This window comes from Oenanthe melanoleuca, chromosome 15 (genome assembly GCF_029582105.1).
Source record: "Oenanthe melanoleuca isolate GR-GAL-2019-014 chromosome 15, OMel1.0, whole genome shotgun sequence".
Classification (NCBI taxonomy): domain Eukaryota; kingdom Metazoa; phylum Chordata; class Aves; order Passeriformes; family Muscicapidae; genus Oenanthe; species Oenanthe melanoleuca.
Window position 1 is genome coordinate 381,948 of NC_079349.1, and position 20,521 is coordinate 402,468.

At 46.1% G+C, this 20,521-nt stretch overlaps 1 protein-coding gene across 2 annotated transcripts; it reads left to right on the forward strand.

Annotated features, from left to right (window-relative positions):
- Window positions 1-1,972: 1,972 nt before the first annotated feature.
- Window positions 1,973-19,062, forward strand: STX2 (syntaxin 2). 2 transcript variants are annotated; one of them, XM_056504231.1, is made up of 11 exons: window positions 1,973-2,123; window positions 8,421-8,492; window positions 8,971-9,070; window positions 10,421-10,495; window positions 10,917-10,990; window positions 11,912-12,020; window positions 12,750-12,823; window positions 12,897-13,034; window positions 14,477-14,587; window positions 15,601-15,728; window positions 17,063-17,152. In XM_056504231.1, the coding sequence occupies exons 1-10, from the start codon at window positions 2,094-2,096 to the stop codon at window positions 15,682-15,684; spliced, it is 867 nt and encodes a 288-aa protein (XP_056360206.1). In that variant the 5' UTR covers window positions 1,973-2,093; the 3' UTR covers window positions 15,685-15,728; window positions 17,063-17,152. The 2 variants fall into 2 exon arrangements, with proteins under 2 accessions (XP_056360206.1, XP_056360207.1); XM_056504232.1 differs by lacking the exon at window positions 15,601-15,728 and having other exon boundaries at window positions 1,974-2,123; window positions 17,063-19,062.
- The last annotated feature ends 1,459 nt before the right edge of the window (window positions 19,063-20,521 follow it).

A 20,521-nucleotide genomic window follows, 5' to 3' on the forward strand; every position in this document is an offset into this window, starting at 1 on the left:
CGAGGGACTCAGCCCTGAGCGCAGCACTCGGGGCACCTCTGGGGCAGGTGGTCACTGCCCGGGGTCCCTGCCCAGGCCGGGCACTGCCCAGGGTCACTGCAGGTCCCTGCCCATGCCAGGCACTGCCCAGGGTCACTGCGGGTCCCTGCCCATGCCAGGCACTGCCCAGGGTCACTGCAGGTCCCTGCCCATGCCAGGCACTGCCCTGGGCCCAGCCCTGCTGAAGGAAGCAGCTCCTCAGAGCTCCGGGAGCTGTGGGCACTCCCGAGCTGTGCATCAATAAAACCCCACGAGGTGCTGCCAGCTGGTGATGCTCTCTCCGCAGACAAGGCACGTAGTTACTTAGGAAAACTGTTCAAGTGCCTCCAGCGTGGGTTAGTAAAGAGGTTTTTAACAGCAGGAGGGTTTGATTGAATAGCTCTCAGGTATGATGGGCTGTGGTCAACAGAGCTTTCCTTAAATGTGCCTCATGACCGTGATCTCCATTCTTCATACAAACTGATCTACATTCACTGGAGAGTGCAGTAATGAAAGCAAAAGCTGTTTTGTAAGCCTTGGATTTAGAATAGTTCTCCAAGATCTCAAAACTCTGTCCGAGTATCAGTATAAAAAGGTGTTTGAAAACTGACTTAGGAGTTTTGCATATATCTATAAGTATCGAGTTCATGGGCTTGCTCTGATTTTTAAGGTCTCTGGATTTTTTTTTTTTAATCCAGTATACTTAAATTACTTTTATTATCTTTGTTGCTGCCCACAGAATATAGAATATATAAATGATTCGTTTTTACATATATCTGAATAAATGGCATTGACAAGGAAAGCATTTCATGACAGCTGATACATACAAACATAGTTTATTTCTTATTCGTTTCCTCTGACACAGACACAAAATACATAATATACATATATAAAGCTTTACAAGAGTGGCTGAGTGTGCTGTAATTTTTGCTTATTTGATAGTGTAATGTCAATCCAAATGTGTGAGATTTTCTTGGAAAAATCGCTGGCATGTTGCATTTTCCTTCCTTTTTTGAGATGAGCTGGGTTTGAGTGGTTTTTAGCATTTTTGCTGAGCGCCTGTACATGTGTATACAACGCTCACTGTGCTCTGGTTATCTCTTAATATTGTAACAAATTTATTAGTAAACTACTTTTTCCCTGCAAACTATCTAGCACTTTAATGTGGAATAATTAAAAATTCCATTATCATAGCATTTGAGCTCCTGGCAAACACTTCATTGTTAAAAACATAAATTACCATGTGAATCTAGTTCTTAGCATCTGTTTTATCAGCATGTATAATTAAGTGTTCAGTTCAGAGGATGCACAAGACACCTGCTCCAGATAACTCCGTTCAGCAAAGGCAGCAAAACACCCCAGCAGCGTTAGATCACTAAAAAAAGATCTGTAAGTAATCAGCAGATTCTTTTACATTTCCCGTATCTTAACTCGGGTGAAGTGTGAACAAACTCAGCAGTTCTGCCACAGATAAACATACAAAACAAAAGGCAGCGGGTACCATGTGTTTGAGATGCAGATGAGGGGCGCTGCCTTCCAGAGCCCGAGAACGCTCTCCTACAAACTCCCAGCCTTTAGGACGAGCCTGTACCACTGAAAAACAAACACATCACACTTTTCTACAACTTTCTCTCATGACAATCTGCCACAAGCGGGTTATGATCCATCGCGGAATGGGAATTCCCTGGCGCGGGCCCGCGGGTTCCTGTGCTGAGCGCCCCTCACACACACACACACAGAACCCAGAACTGTGGGGAACTGACCCCTGCAGAGCCCAGCGGTTTGTGTGCAGCCCGTTCCGAACGGCGCCAGGCCCGCCGTGCCCGTTCAGCGGGGCCGGGCCTGCTGCCGCTCCCCGCCCGCAGTGCCCTTTCCCCCGTGCCCTTTCCCCCGCGCCCGCCCCACGCGTCACGGCGCCGGGCGGGGCCCTCAGGGCACGGCCGCTGTGGCTGCTGCCGGCGCGGGGCCCGCCCGCCGTGCGGCCGAGCGTGCGCGGTGCTCGGGGCGGGCGGCGCTGCGGCGGGCGGGCCCGCGGAAGCAGCGCGGAGGGCGGCGGGCAGCGCGGGCCCGCGGGGATGAAGGACCGGCTGGCTGACCTGGCGGAGGTGCGGGGCGCTCGGGGGGTGAGGGAGCGGCTGGCTGACCTGGCGGAGCTGCGGGGCGCTCGGGGGGTGAAGGATCGGCTGGCTGACCCGCTGAGGGGCGGGCGGGGCGCTGAGGGGGTGAGGGAGCGGCTGAGGGGCGGGCAGGGTGGAGCGGGATCCCGGTGCCCAGGGCCGGGAGGGCCCCGCTCCCGCCGGGATCCCGGGGCTCCGGCAGCGCTTCCACCCCCTGCGGTCCCGAGAGCGCCGTGCTCCGCTTCTCCCGGCCTCTGCCAGCGGCTTGGGCGGCTCCGAACTCCGCTCAGTGCCCCGGTAATTCCGTGATTTGTGTGGCATTGAGTTCCGTCCCGTTCCCCGGTATTTCCGTGCTTTGGGAGGCTGTGAATTCCCTTCAGTTCCCGGTAACTCTGTGATTTTGGGACTGTGAATTCCCTTCAGTTCCCAGTAACTCTGTGATTTTGGGGCTCTGAATTCCCTTCAGTCTCCGGTAACTCTGTGATTTTGGGGCTCTGGATTCCGTTCATTTCCCGGTGATTTTGGGGCTGTGAATTCCGTTCATTTCCCGGTGATTTTGGGCTCTGAATTCCGTTCATTTCCCGTGATTTTGGGGCTGTGAATTCCGTTCATTTTCCGGTGATTTTGGGCTGTGAATTCCGTTCATTTCCCGGTGATTTTGGGCTGCTTTGTCGCCCCGAGCTCCGGCCCTGCGGCAGGAAAGCGCTCCGCTCCATTCCCCGCGTGTTTACAAAATGGTAGCTGCTCTGTTTATCTGCTCCTTCCCTTTCCCTTGCTCGTGCTTTGGAAACAGTATCCTAAAAAAGAAGGGCGAGTTTGGGGAGAGGCACCATCAGTCTGTCTGCAGCAGGATATGGCTTGGGAAAAATAAAAGGATATTTGAGGGTTTTTGTTTTGGGTTTGTTTTGTTGTTTTTTTTTTCCTGAAAAGAAATGGAAATGGAGAGCACACAGGAGTTCCTGTGATAGTTCCAGTGCTCTGCGGATGTGTAGAAGTTGGGCTGTGTTCAGGTCTGGGGCTCTTTCATCTTCTGGTTCATAAAATCCATTTTGGAAGCTCCATCTGTAGTGGTGGAATTGCCAGTCTCTTTGTCTTCCTCTCTGAAAGGATGGATTGCCATCGGGAAGGGTTTAGGATTATTAAATTACAGTTTCTCTACCAGGAATGATGTTTTGGAGTCATGCCAACAAAGCAGTGTCATTTCTTTCAGGTCTTCTTACTCCCTTTCCCTGTTTCTAAACATGTCCAGGCTGTGGGAACACGTGCCAAATTTTGGTGCTGGTGCACACATCCCAAATAGAGGAAGCATCCAACAGTGATCCAAATTTGCTTTGTATTTATAATTCTATACCTGTAGAATCCCGTTCTGTGTTTCTGTAAATGGAAGGAGCCAGTTCCACACCCTGACACACCCCCCATTGACAGGGTTAAAAGTGTTTCATGCAGCTGTACAGAGGAATTTTTTAGGCAGCTTTAGTGTGTGACATCCGAAAACATTAGTGCACTGGGCTGGGCTGCTTTTTAAATATGTATCTGCCAGTGTTGCTGAAGTGCTTCATGTGTTTGTCAGTCATTTTCACTGCCTGTGGAATTAATAAATTGCTTAGAGGCTTAAAATATTTCTTCTAATGAAAATATTTAAATATGAAATGAAGGTAAAAGCTACTGAAGAGCTGGTCTGTGTTTTATCACAATTATAAATGTGTAGTTGACCTGAAGTTTTGTAAAGTTGCATATCCAGAGGAAATGGATATTCCCATTTCCACAGGAAACTCACTGAAGTAGCAGCTTCCATCTTACATCTTTATGTGAAATATCAAAAATATAATGATTTTGTGAGGTGGTTTTCACAGAATAAATGCTTTAAGCAGAGGTGCTCTGGAAAGGAGAGCAAACCTGAAGAAATAATGTGTTAACATTTGTTTGCCTATTTTCTGAAGTTCAGGTTTATTAATGTCATTTCATTGTATTTCATTTGGCTAAATCTTTAAGAGTAGAGCACAGACACTGTGGTTTCAATCAGGCCCAGGCCTGCAAAGTTCAGAAATAACTAAAACTTGTCTGTTTTCCTTAGCACGAGGATTTCCTTGTGTTCCTGTGCTCATACCTCTCCTGGCAGCTCCCTCCAGTCCATCTGCCCCCAGAACTGCAGTGCTACACCAGGACTTTGGAAGATCCCAGCCTGCTCTGAGCTGTTTTAACTGAGCTCACCATTGCCTTCAGCAGAAATGTTAATTTCCTGTGTCCTCATTTGTGTGTTCCTGGATTTTACTGGGCAGCAAGCAAAATACTTTGCCATCAGTTTTTCCCAGATGATTTATAAAGAAGAGGGAGAGATGCTGCCTATCAATGTTTGTGGTTCATTCACACAGCATCACCATAACTGTCAGATATTTTTGTTAATACACTATGTTTGGGCTGTTAAACAGTTGTTGGAGAAAGAAGTGGTTGATGCCATGCAGATTATGTAGCCTTCAGATAATGCTGCTTCCTCTTGTTTTCTTAGCTCAAAGAACTTTGTGAAGTATGTGCTTTATCAGAAGACAGCAACCATAATTGCATTTGTTCAACTTTAGGGGGTTATTTCCCTTGTGACATGCTGAAGTGGATGCAGACCTGTCTGCTGGAATCAGTTGTTTCTGCTTGATTGGTGAATCATTTAAAATACTTGATGTTTATATTTATTTACTTGTGAGTGATGATGAAGATATGTTACAGATAATCTTTGAAAAATGAGTAGAACATAGCAATCTATAAGTTTGTATTTTTAAGCAAGGACCTGTAACTTGAACAAAACTGCACTGATTTTTTTCCTGAACACTCAGTCTCTCTTTCCTGGACTTTCTTAGTCCCTCAGTGCCCCCAGAGCTGTTCAGGAGCAGGTGCAAATGCAGAGTCCCAGAGGTTGGAGCTGTGAGGGTGGGTGGCAGGGAAACAAGCCCAGCAGGAGGCTCTGCAGAGCAGGAGCACAGGGCTGTTGTTTTCCCTGAGTCAGGCTGTGACTGGGGCTGGGCTCACACGTGGAAGTGCTGAGGATGAGGATGAGCTGTGACACTGTGAGGCCATTTGTGGCAGTGGGCTCCCAGTGAGGTGGCTGTGGTTAAATCCTGTTCATGCTCGAGCTGCCCCAGCTCTCCTGGCCCTCTGCTGGGATGCAGTGGGTTCCTGGGCAGGGATGCTGTGAGGAGGGGCTCAGGCTGGTTCCCTGGCAGGATGGTCAGTCATGGTCCCTGCAGCTGCCACAGGAACACATGTGATCTGCACTGAGGAGCTGCTAACCTTGAGTGCAATCCCAAGGGCAAGGAATAGTCACATTTTTCAGCTAAAAGCTGTTTCCAGTTTCAGAGGTCAGTAATTACTAAGATATCTCCAGCCTGACTTACTTCTGCAGTTCTGTTAGGTAGTGGAAGTGACAGAAGTTTCATAAACCATCAGGATAGCTTCTGCCAGGAGCTGAGAAATGACACTGTGAGAATCTCTGCTGTTCAGGAGATTAAACCTGTTTAATCCTGCTGGCAGCAAGAGCAGCACACAGCTGCTCCCTCATTCACCCTGCTGGGATGGGGCAGAATTCCCAGAGAAAAAACCATGGATTGAGAATAAAGGCAGTTCAGTTGGTAAAGCAAGAGCTGCACTCAAGCAAAGCAAAAAAAGGGAATTCCTTCCTCCTGCCAGTGGGCAGGCAGGGGTCAGTGCATCCCCAGGACAGCTCTGTCACAGCACCAGTGACCTGGGGAGACAAAGTGCCCAGAGGGTGCCCCCCTTCCTTCTCAGCCTGATACACTGAGTGCCATGTGCTCTGCAGTGTCCCTGGTCACCTGGGGACAGCTGTTCTGTGTGCCCCAGCCCCTGGAGGGGAGCAGGACAGCCCTGCCCCTGCAGCTGCTGTAACCAGAACATCCCATCAGCACAAACCCCAGCCCCAGCTGCTGGCACAGCAGCTCTGTCCCAGCCAAAGCAGCTCCAGCTCCTGGCCTGGGGGGCTGGCTGCGTTTATAGGTCTGTGAATGTTTATGGAGCTCTGTGTCCCAGGCTTCCAGTCCCAAGGTCAAGGTAGGAGCTGCAAACAGACTTTATTAGATTGCTCTTGCCATTGACGTGAAACCTTTTATCACTTCTTGTGATACTGCTCATACTGGGGAGCTGAAGTCCAGGAGAGCAGTATGTCTCTGCTAAACTCTGATAAAAGGGAGTTCTTGGTCTTGTGTGCTTGAATAAAGAGGCACAAAAGCACAACAGTTGGAGAGTCAGGAAATGAGCTGTATTTTAGGTAAGAGATGATTTAAGAATATAGAGAACAGGGGTTGACAGATTTCCCAGGTGTCTCAAGTGCTGGTGGCTGAGGTAGGCTGTCCATAAATCCTTCTGCTAGTTGTAGAGAGCAAATTGGTGTGTCAGTGTATCACTGCAGCCAAGCAGGAAAGTGCAATACTCATGTCCCAGGCCGTGGCTGGGCAGTCATGGTCAGCTGCTGAGCAGCTGAGAGCTGCAGCCATTTCTGAGTCACAGTTCTGCTTTCAGTCATTCAGGATTCACCCAGGTGTTACATGTCTTACTGAGATCTGATCAAACTAAAAGCTGACATTCTGAATGAATACCATCTCTTAGTGGAGATAGTATTTTCATCATTTTTAGTTCAAATAACTAAATATAGGATGCAGTTATGAGCAAGCAGAAAATTATTCTTAATTCAGTAAATATAATCAGAAAGTGTTCTTTTGCATAGATAATGACATTAAATGCCTTTAAAATGTAGCTCCTTCTCAAATATTAACTTAGAGCTTGTGGTGTGGTGGCAGTGCACTCTTGGGAGTGGTGGAGTTTGGGTGACTCCCTTGGGGCACAGACTTCCTCCCTTACTTGTGTTAAGCAAGACTGTTAATTGATGGCAATCTGTGAGGACAGATAATTTGTGTTGTGGCCTTATCTCCCCAGAATGAGTGCTTTATCGAGTGCTCAGTGCCTCCCAGGCTGAGAGGCTGTTCAGAGGGCAGTGACATCTCCTCTGCTGTGTTTCTCCTGGGACATCCTTTCCCTGGGCACAAACCCAGCTGGCTCCTGAGCAGGGTGTGCCCCAGGGCTTTTCATTCGTGCCCTGGGTCTGCAGAGAGGAGCTGCCACCAGCTCTGCCTCTTCACCCTCAGGCTGGGGTCACTCACAGGGTTTGATGCACAGGTCTCCATTGGAGTAACTTCTTTATAAGGTGATAGCAGTGTTTGACACTGGGTTAAATTGCAGAATTGTCATGCAAACAATGCATATCTCATGTCATTTAATAAGACCAGAACCAGACTTCTTGGGTAATAGGATCAGAGGTCAGGAGGAGAAAGTAGGAGTTACAAGATCAGATGGCCTTGTGAGGAAAAAAAAAAGAAAAGTGCCTTGGAAGAAAAATCCCTTAATGACAATTATCTTGTAGTTAATTTTTTTCTAATAACACATTGGCTGCATGTTAAGGGTAATATTTTGTTCCAGTTTTGTTTCAATACACTTCAAACAGCCTGTGCTCCACTGAGGGAATGACAGAAGACAACCTGAGCTCTTTGCCTTCATGTGCTGCATGTTAATTGTGTCATTTCCCATGATAAAAACTGAGGGTCTGTGGATTGCCCTGGCTGGGAGGTGTGGCTGGGGATGTGGCAGAGGCTCTGGGGGTTTGTCAATGATGAATTTCCATTTGGCAAGGCCTGGCCTGGTGTGGTGGTACCCAGGGCAGGGGCAGCAGCTGTGGATGGTACTCTGCTGTGGATGGATTTTGCTGTGGATGGATGGTACCCAGCTGTGGATGGGTTTGCTGTGGGTTTGCTGTGGATGGTACCCAGCTGTGGATGGTTTGCTGTGGATGGTACCCAGGTGAGGATGGTGCCCAGCTCTGGATGGTTTGCTGTGGATGGATGGTACCCAGCTGTGGATGGTTAGCTGTGGATGGTTTGCTGTGGATGATGGGTTTGCTGTGGATGGTACCCAGGTGAGGATGGTACCCAGCTGTGGATGGATTTTGCTGTGGATAATGGGTTTGCTGTGGATGGTACCCAGCTCTGGATGGTTTGCTGTGGTCCCTGCAGGGGTCCCACAGGAGCTCCCAGCCCCTCTGCCCTGCTGGCCCTGCTCTGCAGCACTCTCTGCACTGGGGCCTCTCTGCTTGTTTGCTCTTACACTGCAGTGCTCAGGAAGGGAAATCCTTTGGCTTGGCAGACCATTGATGAAACTGTGTGTGCTGCAGTTGGGCTCCTTCAGAGCAGTGGCCTGGGTGGGTTTCACAGATCTGTGTTTTTGTGCTTACAGTATAAAGGAAATGAAGATGGTGAGACAGTTATCATTGAGAAAGACCATTTCATGGATGACTTCTTCCAGCAGGTAAAGTTCCACTTTCACCATGGATTAAAGACTGACTTTTCTCTCTGTGCCCTTAATCTCAGTAATGAGGTTTAACAATTCATCTTCCCTGGTATGGTTTGTAATTGTACCAAAACAAATGTTGGTAATGCTTTATTAGTTTATTTCAGGGTATTTTCTGTATTTATTGCAGAGAAATGTTTTTAATTCCCTGTCAACAAGAAATTTGATAATAGAATTTTAAAATAGTAGTTTATTAGGAATATTAGCACTTAAGTTTTTGGCCATTCAGAATATATTTGCTGTTAACCATACTGGGTTTTAATTTTAAAAAGTAAATACAGACTGTTTAAATGTTGACACTTCTGCTGGGATTTCTTTCTCTGCTGCTTACAGATGAAATAGTTTGGGTTTTATTAGCAGGGTTTTTTTTTGTTTATAAAAAATATTGCCCCTAAATCATTCTGTTGTCTTCTTTGCCATATTTCTCTTTTTCTAGGTTGAAGAAATTAGAAACAATATAGCAAAAATAGCCCAAAATGTGGAAGAAGTGAAGAAGCAACACAGCATTATCCTGTCAGCACCAAATCCTGAAGGAAGTGAGTAATAATTTTTGAGATGTCACATAATTGTGGCTGGATACTCTGAAATACTGTTTGTTTGTTTTAGGAATAGAACTAAAGATATTCAGGATGCAAAATGTAACACTAAGTAAACATTTTCATTTTTAGTATTGATTTAATACTTTCATTAGTTTATTTTGACCTTTATAAAGTCTCATTTGAAAACATGTTTTTTCAGAATATTCCTTTTATCATCCAAACCTTTCCTGGACCAGAACTCAGTTTGATATGGGTTTTTCCTTCAGAAACAGAGAGGTTACTTCCATTTCTTCTAATCTGTGAGAATGTTGAAGTTGTGTCTGAAGCTTGTGCTGTCAGTTCTCTTTATTCTCAGCAGGACAGCAGCTGCTGCAGTGCTCCAGTGCATGTGCAGCCCTGTTTTTGGAGCTTTAACCCAAACTGGGGTGCCCAGCAGGGAGCTGAGAGCTCAGGGAACGTGCCCAGGGCCATGGCCCCTTCCCTGCCCTGAGCCCCAGCCTGGCTGTGCTGTGGGCAGGGCTCAGAGAAAAGGGAACAGAAGATGCTGAGATGGTTCTTGTTTGAATGTTGCAATGCTGGCTTAGCATTTATCTTGTTATTTCATCTTCTTGCTGGAAACTGAACTTGGGGTGTTATTTTACCCTGTTCCCTCTTCTCCTTGGTGTGTGTTTGTATTCCTGCAGCTGCTTCTGCAGTGGCTCTCAGGGTTCAGCTGGGTGTTGGGGTGACATCTCCTGTGGGCAGGGGCTGTTCTGTGGATCTCAGGTTTACTCAGGGCTCCCCTGGATGTTGGGGTGACATCTCCTGTGGGCAGGGGCTGTTCTGTGGATCTCAGGTTTGCTCAGGGCTCCCCTGGATGTTGGGGTGACATCTCCTGTGGGCAGGGGCTGTTCTGTGGATGTGGTGCCCTGGTGTGACAGGGATGTAGCACAGCTCTCCCCAGTGCTGGGGCTGGAATCCCCCAGAATGTCACAGCTGTGTCACAGATGTGTCAGGGGGTGTTAAAGCAGTGCACACTGACAAAAAGGGGACAGAAATTTGTGTTCTCACCTGTACTTACAACTCAGGAGCATTTAACATTACCCTCAAAGTCTTAAAAAAACTGGTTATCACCTGGTTTAGTTGCAGATTTGGTAATAATAACACTTCCCAGGTGTAAGCCTGTCATAAGGAGCAAGAACCTGATGGTTGCTGTTATAAAAACAGTATTTGAAGTACTTAGGAGAAGAATAAACTTCAACTCTGCATAGTTATACTGAATAAAATTCTGAGATTGCAAGGTAGATTTGTAGACTCTTGCTGACTCCTATTAGCAATAATTAACAGTTCACAATATATTTTTTAAAGGAACAAAGGAAGAACTTGAAGAACTAAATGAGGAGATAAAGAAGATTGCTAATAAAATCCGGGCCAGGCTAAAGGGTAGGTGGTGAGGACAAATAAAACTCCTTGCTTTCAGAAATAACCTAGAAAATGACAGTGCAAAATAATTCCTGCATATAGAAATGTCTTCTGCAGCTGAAGTGCTTTTTGGGGGCATGATATTTTGGAAGAAGATTAACTTTAACTGCAAAATGACATCTTTTAAAATTTTCCAATGTAATAGACAGTAGTGTGACTCTGTTAAGAGTGTGATTGAAGCAGCTACTGTATTTAAAGATCCCTACCAATGATCAAAATTATTTCAAAATTTTACTTATATATCACTGCCATCCTTTTTCCCTGAAATGTTACACATGTCTCTGGGGAATTTGTACCTTTGAAAAGTAATAATAATACTAATATTTACAAAGTGAGCTGTTGAGTAACTGCCATTGACTGAGTGCTCCTGTCTTGCTCTCAGCTATTGAGCAGAGTTTTGATCAGGGTGAGAATGCCAATCGTACATCAGTGGACCTGAGGATCAGGAAAACACAGGTAGGTCCCTCCAGCTGACAGAAAATCCCTGGGTGCTGGGGAAGTGGAGAGTGAGTTAAAGTGTTCTGAGCTCAGTTCAGAACTCATGGGGTGTTTGTTGGGCTGGAAGTGCCACTGGGATTTCTAGTGCAGAGCTGTTGCTGTGTGACAGAAATGGCCCTGTCTGATGTCCCTCTCTGTCCCTGTGTCTGTCCCTGATTTCCATCTCTGTCCCTGTGTCTGTCCTTGATTTCTGTTTCTGTCCCCATGTCTGTCCCTGATTTCTGTTTCTGTCCCCCTCCCTGTCCCCTGCCTGTCCCTGTCCCCTGTCTGTCCCCTACCTGTCCCTGTCCCTTCTCTGTCCCTGTGTCTATCCCTGTCCCTGTCCCCTACCTGTCCCTGTCCCTTCTCTGTCCCTGTGTCTGTCCCCTGTCTGTCCCCTGCCTGTCCCTGTCCCTTCTCTGTCCCTGTGTCTGTCCCCTGTCTGTACCCTGCCTGTCCCTGTCCCTTCTCTGTCCCTGTGTCTATCCCTGTCCCCTGTCTCTCCCTGTGTCTGCCTCTGTCCCCTGCCTGTCCCTGTCCCCTGTCTATCCCCTACCTGTCCCTGTCCCTTCTCTGTCCCTGTGTCTGTCCCCTGTCTGTCCCCTGCCTGTCCCTGTGTCTGTCCCTGTCCCCTGCCTGTCCCTGTCCCCTGTCTCTCCCTGTGTCTGTCCCTGTCCCCTGCCTGTCCCTGTCCCTTCTCTGTCCCTGTGTCTGTCCCCTGTCTGTCCCCTGCCTGTCCCTGTCCCTTCTCTGTCCCTGTGTCTATGTCTGTCCCTGTCCCCTGCCTGTCCCTGTCCCCTGTCTCTCCCTGTGTCTGCCCCTGTCCCCTGCCTGTCCCTGTCCCTGTCCCTGTCCCTGTCCCTGTCCCTGTCCCTGCCTGTCCCCTGTGTCCCTGCCCAGCACTCGGTGCTGGCACACAAGTTTGTGGAGGTGATGACCGAGTACAACGAGACGCAGACGCTGTTCCGGGAGCGCAGCAAGGGCCGGATCCAGAGGCAGCTGGAGATCAGTGAGTGACCCACATCCTCCTAAACCCACATCAGTTATTGCTTGTCACTGCCTCCCTTCTTCTTGCTCACTAAATGTGGTACAAAGCATCAGAGATCTTGGACAGCATCTCAGAGGGGGGAGAGAAAAGAAACAATTTTACTGGTGGCACAAGCTCCCTTGATATGACTCTTCTTAGATCAGCTGGAAGTAAAAAAGAAAATTTTCAATCTAAAGGAAATTATTGAGTTTATTAAAGAAGTTGTGTTTTTTCCTTTGCTTCATTTGCTTCCAATGTTGCAACTTTAAATGAAGCATCAGGAAAAGCTGCATTCTGAAACAGCAAGTGTTATTAAAAGCCATTCCAAAATTAACATGCCTAACAGGGTAACAGCTCTTTTTATGTGGTCCCATTTTTGTCTACAAGGACACTGGGTAAATCCATCTGGCATAAAATCAGTGCTGCTGTTATATGGGCTTTAATAATCTGTTGACTGACTCACATATGACTTAGTTCCAATTCATAATTAGGAGTATTTAGAAAGTTCCTGACTTCACTTTGAAGTACAGCATCTACCTTGGAAGGTGTCTAAAAAGTGACTGAAATTAGTCTGGTGGCTGAACTCTACAGGGTTTTATCCTGCAAAATCTCAGTGCAAGAATTGTCTTTGAATTGTCATCCTTCTGCATGGTGAAATGTTCTGCTCAGTACTAAGTGATGCTATGTGAAGTCCTGTTGTTTGTGTTCCAGCTGGGAAGACCACCACAGATGAAGAGCTGGAGGAGATGTTGGAGAGTGGCAATCCTTCCATTTTCACCTCTGATGTAGGTATTGCTGGGCCAGCTGTGTGTGTGTGTGCTGCTGCTGTGCCCTGAGCTGTGTCTGTGTCTGCCCCAGATCATCTCAGACTCCCAGATCACCAGGCAGGCCCTGAACGAGATCGAGTCCCGCCACAAGGACATCATGAAGCTGGAGTCCAGCATCAGGGAGCTGCACGAGATGTTCATGGACATGGCCATGTTTGTGGAGACCCAGGTGAGTCAGGGGATGTCCATGGACATGGGCATGTTTGTGGAGATCCAGGTGAGTCAGGAGATGTTCATGGCCATGTTTGTGGAGATCCAGGTGAGTCAGGAGATGTTCATGGCCATGTTTGTGGAGACCCAGGTGAGTCAGCCCTGCAGCACTCATGGGCTGGGCTTTCCTCACTCTTCTCTTTGCAATGGGCACTTGGTTATGTTCAGGCAGTGCAGATTTGGAGTGATTCTGGGCTGTGGTTAGAACATGTGGAAGTTCATCATGGAGGTTTTTTGTTTTGTTGTGGGCAGATTGGCCAAATCAATGTCCTCATGCTTTCAGTAACTGAGCACAGACCTGCCTTCCAGCCAGTGCATTTGATATTTCCTTCAGTGCATTTAATTGCAATATGCTGGAACATCTTTGTGCATGTTTTAGTAAGGAAAGCTATTTAATGGAACCCTGTTAATACCTGGGGATTTTGGATTCTCAGCCACAGGTGTGTCACCTTGCATTTCCTGCAGAAGTTCTGTGTTCACCAAAGTGAATGTGAAGGGCTTGACAAGTCCCTCAAGTCATCTCCAGTATTCATAAGCTTTGCCTTGACATGTACATAAATCTGTTCTAGTTTTAGTCTTTAAATACCAATTATCCAGCAAAAGTATTTTTAACTTTGGTCTTAAAATGGTTTGGCTTCTGCAGGACAGTGAAAAGAATATTGTTAGAAGAGAAACTTGCCTGAACAGCAGGTTAGAGAAATTTGCCTGTTTTTTTGGTAATGGGTAATTGGTAATTTGGTGATTGGGTTTTGTTCTAGAAGTCCTTTGTTGCTTTGATATTAAATAGATAGCCAACAGAAATTGGTAGCAGGTTTCTTTTGAATCACACACCAACAGAAGTTACTTGTGCATCATTCTGTAATGCTTTGCTGTTTACTGCTGCTGATTATTTCTTCTGGTGGACAGAGACACAGGTAACTGCCTTACTGTCGTTTTTCACCAGCCTCCATTCCATGCCAAATGTCATTCCTCATCATTAATTTGGATTTGTGGTGCATTGACATCCCTGAGCTCTGAGGAACTCCATGTGTGTGTGTTTCCTAGAGAGCTGCTGAACCTTGTGTGGAATAGTGAAGATCCTTTCCCCCTTCAGACACACCTGGGTTTGATCTGAGTGTGTCACTCAGCCTTGGCTGCTCAGACCTCCCAGCCAGGGCTGTGTGCAGCTGGGCAGTTCCTGTTGCTGCACAGGGGGAAATTCTGCTGCCCTGCTGCTGAGCATCCCTTGGGTGGGAGCTGGGAGCCCTTGCTTCTCATTCCATGTTTCCTTCACCTGCCAGAGCAGAACAAATGGCACCCCCAGTATGTGCATCACTGAGCTGTTCTGGAGCCTGTCTTTAATTCATTAAACAGCATCATGCATTCCCCTCATGTGATTTTCCTTCACACTTTCCTTCTAAGGGAGAAATGATCAACAACATTGAGAAGAACGTGATGAATGCCACAGACTATGTGGAACATGCCAAGGAGGAGACAAAGAAGGCAGTGAAGTACCAGAGCAAGGCCCGCAGGGTAGGTGGGCTGGGCTGCTCTCATTCAGCACAGCAGCATTCCCAGTGTGGATTGACTGCAGTTAGTATTGAAAACCTGTATTGCCAATGGAGGACAGGCACTGTGAGAACACATCAGCAGTTCCTGCCTTCACAATCTCCCCTCACAGCTGCCATGTAAAAACCCCCAAAGAGGAATTATTGTATTGTTCCAGTGGATAAATTCACATGTTTTCCTTATCAGCTTTCACAATACCTAAATTATTCAGGTTCTAAATAACGTTGAAAGTTTTTGGCTGTTTAGCACAAGTAGACTTACCTGGATTTAAAGCTATAAAATCTATTTGGTAGCAGGAAATATAAAAGTGCTTTTGCTGAAATAGGCTTTTTTTTTTTTTTTTTTTTTTTTTTTTAATTCTGCTTGTAATTTTTAGTTTCACAGATAAATTAGGGGGATATTCCCTGTGGGAAAGGTGAGGCATTGGGCCATGGCACTGAATTTGTGGAGGACTTGAGTTCCAAGGAGTGTTCCAGCACTTTCCATGGCACTTGCTTTGTTTGGGTATCTTTCTTCCCATCAGGCACCAAATAATATATTCTGATATCAGACTAGCAAGCAGTTTATTTTTGCATTCCAGTCTCCCCTTTTGATGTGCTGTGCAGTTCAGTGAGGCTCATTCTGGTGAGCTGGATTTGAGGGAATAATTAATTTTCTATAGATGGAGATCTACACAGAGATAACAGGCCTGATCCTGTACAAAAGATCTTTTCAGAAGTGTTCAAAGAGCCCACTCAATATGGGTGTAAATGGTGCTTGTGTCATCTCTGATAACTGTGCAGGCATTAATCACATCAGCTTACAGTTTAAAAATGTTCATTCTGGCATCTGCAAGATCATACAGGTACATTCACCTCAATTTAAGAATACAGGGGGCTTTAATCAAAGTGCTTGTGCTTCTAAAAACTACTTGAAAAATTGAAAAGAAATGCAAGTGTTAATGTGCTTAATATTAACCATCCCTTGTTTTTTGACAGAAAATGTGGATAATTATCATTGTGTCAGTGGTGTTGATTGCCATAGTAGCTCTAATTATTGGTTTGTCAGTGGGTATTCGGTGATGCTTGGATAACCTCAGCATGCATGGCTTCCTGCCACTCTGGCAGTAAGTAACTAATCACTCATTTGGCTCATTCTCTCTGTCCTCTTCTGCTAACCCCTGGTGCTGCACTGGGAGGGCTGGGTGCCATGGGCCTGCTCCCTGTGACCCTGCAGGGCCTGGGCAGGTCCTGTGTGTGCACAGAGTGACCCTGCAGTGACCCTGGCCAGGCACCCAGAGCAGCAGGAGAGGCAGCACCAGCCAGGGCTGCTCCCAGCTCTGGCAATTGGTGTTTCTGTGGAAAAGCTCCTGCAGTTAGTGTTTCTGTGGAAAAGCTCTGGCAATTGGTGTTTCTCTGGAAAAGCTCCTGCAGTTAGTGTTTCTGTGGAAAAGCTCTGGCAATTGGTGTTTCTCTGGAAAAGCTCCTGCAGTTAGAGTTTCCATGCTGCCAGTTCACACCAGCAGACACTATGGAATCCTGAGTGCACCTGGACTTTACCCACTGGGAGTTTCTGTGGTTTAAGCAGAGTTTTTAAAAAGTAAATGTCTGCAGCCATGAAGCTGGAGAACATCTTCAAATCTCTTACTTGGGAACTGTTTATTAGTGCTAGATGAAATGAAGCAGTGGGAGATCAGTGTGTTTAGGAGATGGGGTTTCTCTCAGGGTTCATGCTTTTGCTGCAGTAAAGAGCCATTTCTTGTGCAGGTGATGCTCAGCCAGGCTGAGCAGGCACCATCAGTTAACTCTGGTGCAGCAGAAATGCAGCTTTTAATATCAGCTCTGCACAGAGCAGCAGCAGCAGGTGCCAGCTCAGACAGCTCAGCAGAAATGCACATTTCTGTACTAACACTCCTTTAATAGCTCAGTTTTTGTTCTGGTGTTGGAGACTGTGGGCAGAGTCACTGTGGCACTGCCTGCAGTCAGAAATACCTGACCCAGGGTCACACCTTGGATGCATTTACACAGGAGCATCTCTCCTTTTTAACCCCTGCAGCCCCTCTGAGCTGGTTCCTGCCAGTGTTTTACTGACCTGTGCTGAGCTAAGGGTGCAGAGGTACAGCTTGGAGCAGGCTGCAAATATTTATCCAAGGAGGGTGGCAGTGAGCAGGTATTTAGACTTGACCTACATCTGTTCCCAATGATGTTTACAGAAGTTGGGCATGAGTAATAACCACTGTTTGTAAAGGAAAATAGAGAAATGCTGCACAGATGGCTCTGTCTTGTGACCATGGTTACATGGGTGGTGGAAACAGGAAATCATAGCAGAGCTTGCTCCTTAGAGAGAAACCCCAGCTCTCAGCCTGGGGGCAGTATTCTGTGGCTCTGAATGGATTTAAACAATCTTAATCTGTTCCCTGACAAATATTTCAATCTTAACTTTTCTCTCTTCTCCCTGCAGAAACTGATGTTCATAATAATCTGTGTAACTGTATTGCTTCTGATACTTGGAATTATCCTAGCAACAACTCTGTCCTAGCAAGCACATTCCAAGAGTCACCAGCCTTCAGGAACTCCAGAGCACCTGCAGTGAAACCAAACTTTCCACAGAAGATGGCACTGCCCCACGAGGTCACCTGTCACTGCTGCTTAAACATGAAAGCAAAATCACTCTTCATGTTTACTCAGACTTGAGATCAGAATGTATCAGGGTGTGTGTGGATTTTACATCGTCACTAAACACTTGTAAGACTGAAACTTTGCTTGGGACTAAAGGAACTTAGGGTTTTTTCACATCTCAGTGTTACAGTTGAAATAGGGAGTTGAGAGATGATTGAGTTTGGACTGTTTTGCCTTTTTTCCTATTGCTAACCTGACTCTAATCATGACTTAAGTACCTTGCCAGTGCTGCCTTTGTTAGCACTCTTGTGAATGTTTTTATGAGATGTAGCCTTGTGTTTAAGTGTATTAATTATTTAGTCACCTTAACCTATTTAAACTTTATGCTTTTTCTCCAACAAGTGCTAAAATATTTTATCCTGAAAAGACTACTCATTTAACTGCCTAGTGCATTACACTTGAGAAGAAAAAAGAAAAAAAGCTTTTTGACACTTGCCAGTTTTTTTTATTTTTTCTTTCAAGGTTAATTGCTTTAAATACTCCTTCATGGTTAACAAAAAGTTAGTTGCAACATTTCTGGTAAAAGCATACAGCTCTGAAATGCTGAATTTGCACCTGAGCAGGTAATTTCACAGGTAATTCTTTGCAAAGGAGACTGATGGATCAGTTTAGCCTTACTGCTTATGTGGATATGACAGAAATGACTTTCTGAAGCCAAATCAAGTTCTTTTGTTCTGGAGTTTGCTAGTGTTGGTGTATGAGTACAGCACATACACAAAATCCAAACTAAGACACTGATGTGTTAGGAGGTGTGGCTCTGACATGGATGAAGTGTTTTGGTGCACACTTGCTCCTGTAGTGCCAGCTTGGAAGCTTCAAAGAGTTCACAAGTACCCAAATAACTGCATTTCATGTTACAGGTTATTTTTGTATTTTGTGTGTAAAGTATTTGTAACTCAGTTTGTGACTCCTCATTGTTTAAGCATATCCATGTAGATATGTAGATATATTAACACTCAAAGAGAAATGGAGGAGAATTTGTGCCTTTTTAAACATAGTCTAAAAGATGCTCATCAATGTTTTCAGATATTCAGCTCTCAGTTGACTGCAGTAACTCAGTCCTGCAAGTTTAGAATCCTTAAACTTAGGTTTTGTTGGAAGTGTCTGAGATCAAAGTTACTCAGTAAGTGAGAATTCAGACTTCATAGCATTCAGCAAAGTTTACAATTCCTATTGTGTGTATGACTATTCCTGCTTTGCTGTCCAGGTGTACTGTGAATATGCTGGAGCTATTCAGATGTCAAACATGGTTCAAAAAAAAGCAAATGTTATTATTATTATTGGTCTCTTTACAAGTCAGCCATAAAGAAGTCACTTGAAAAAATTTGGCTTCAACAATGAACAAATTGCTTTTACCTCTGAGTCCAGAATGCTCCCTGATGTTTGTGAGGAAGTTTACATGCAAAGGAAGGAAGGATTGGTTGCCTTAATGCTCATTCTAGGTAAAGATTTTTTATTCTGTAGTTTTCTAGATTTTTATCAGTAAATATTATTTATACATATATGCAAATTAGATGGGGGAAGAATGGCTCCTGCTGTTTAGCAGCTGGGTGTGTGAACTGACCCTCCAAGTCCTGTCATGTTGGATTTCCTTCTCTAATGCAGTAATGTGCCCATCAAGAGCAGAAATTTGAGCAGGCTACTCCTCAGTTTTTATTGTTGTTGAACAGCTGCCTCAGAGAGTTTGTTTTACAGAAAACAGACCTTTTCACATGAACCTCTTGTCTGGAGGTTGGAGGGGAGTAAATCTCTAACCTGTGCACTAATAAACTCATCCAATGAGCTCTGTGCCTGCTGTGTCCTGGGGCCCTGGGCATGGCCAGGGGTGTGGGGAAGAGCTGCTGGGCTTTGTGATTGGCATCAAACACAGGCCAAGGTGGTGGTTGGGTGGTTTGGGGCAGGTGCTTGGGCAGTTCTGTGTCTCACTGGGATGGTTTGGGATGTTTGGGGCACAGGGATGGTTTGGGGCAGTCCTTGGGCAGTTCTGTGTCTCACAGAGAGTTTGGGATGTTTGGGGCAGGTCCTTGGGCAGTTCTGTGTCACACAGGGATGGTTTGGGATGTTTGGGGCACTGGGATGGTTTGGGATGTTTGGGGCAGTCCTTGGGCAGTTCTGTGTCACACTGGGATTGTTTGGGGCACAGGGATGTTTGGGGCAGTCCTTGGGCAGTTCTGTGTCTCACTGGGATGGTTTGGGATGTTTGGGGCACAGGGATGGTTTGGGGCAGTCCTTGGGCAGTTCTGTGTCTCACAGAGAGTTTGGGGCACAGGGATGGTTTGGGGCAGTCCTTGGGCAGTTCTGTGTCTCACTGGGATGGTTTGGGGCACAGGGATGGTTTGGGACAGTCCTTGGGCAGTTGTGTGTCACACTGGGATGGTTTGGGATGTTTGGGGCACAGGGATGGTTTGGGATGGTTTGGGGCACAGGGATGGTTTGGGGCAGGTCCTTGGGCACTTCTGTGTCTCACTGGGAATTTGGGATGGTTTGGGGAAGGAGAAAAACCTGAAACTTCTACAGTTGCAACAAATGCTGTAGGACCTTTGACATGTGCTAAAATCCAAACCATCACCTTACAAGGAGAGTATTTTTATTTAAAAACACCACTAAAGCGTAACAAAAACACACACAAAAAAGGATGAATTTTCATAAAATATGCCTCAGTTCTCTCTAGACTTTGTGGCTGCTGCTGACCTCTCTTTTGAAAGTGTCAGTGATCACTTTAGTGCAGGTTAATTCCCTTCTCAGAGTTTCAGATGCTGCTGATTTTTCTGCTGTGCCCTTTCAGGGCTGGGTGGTTGCAGGCTGGCTCTGCAGTTACTCTTTTCCCCTTGCTCCTTAATTCCTGTAATGAACTCTGGTAAAAGCCTTTTAAAGTCCCATGGCTGGTTGGTCTCAGCCCTCTGCAGTGCTCCAGTTGACTTGGGACCTGCCCAGGACAGTATTTGTCACTTTTTTGTGCCATTGCTTTCATTACTGGCAGTTCTGACAGAATCTCTTTAACAAAGATCCTTTTCCACGTGCAGACATTCTCAGCTAATTGTGGGTCTTGGATTTTCTGCCCATTTCTCATCTTGCCCTGGCTTTCCTTTTGCTTAGGCTGTGGCTTTTAGAGGTGGAATTTCTTTTAATATTTTTAATATTCTTTCAATATTTCCTCCCTGGTGTGTGTAGTGAAGAAAATGGCAGAGTGTGGTTTCTGAGGAGGGACAGTCAGTGATAAAAACTGACCTGGGTTCTGCCC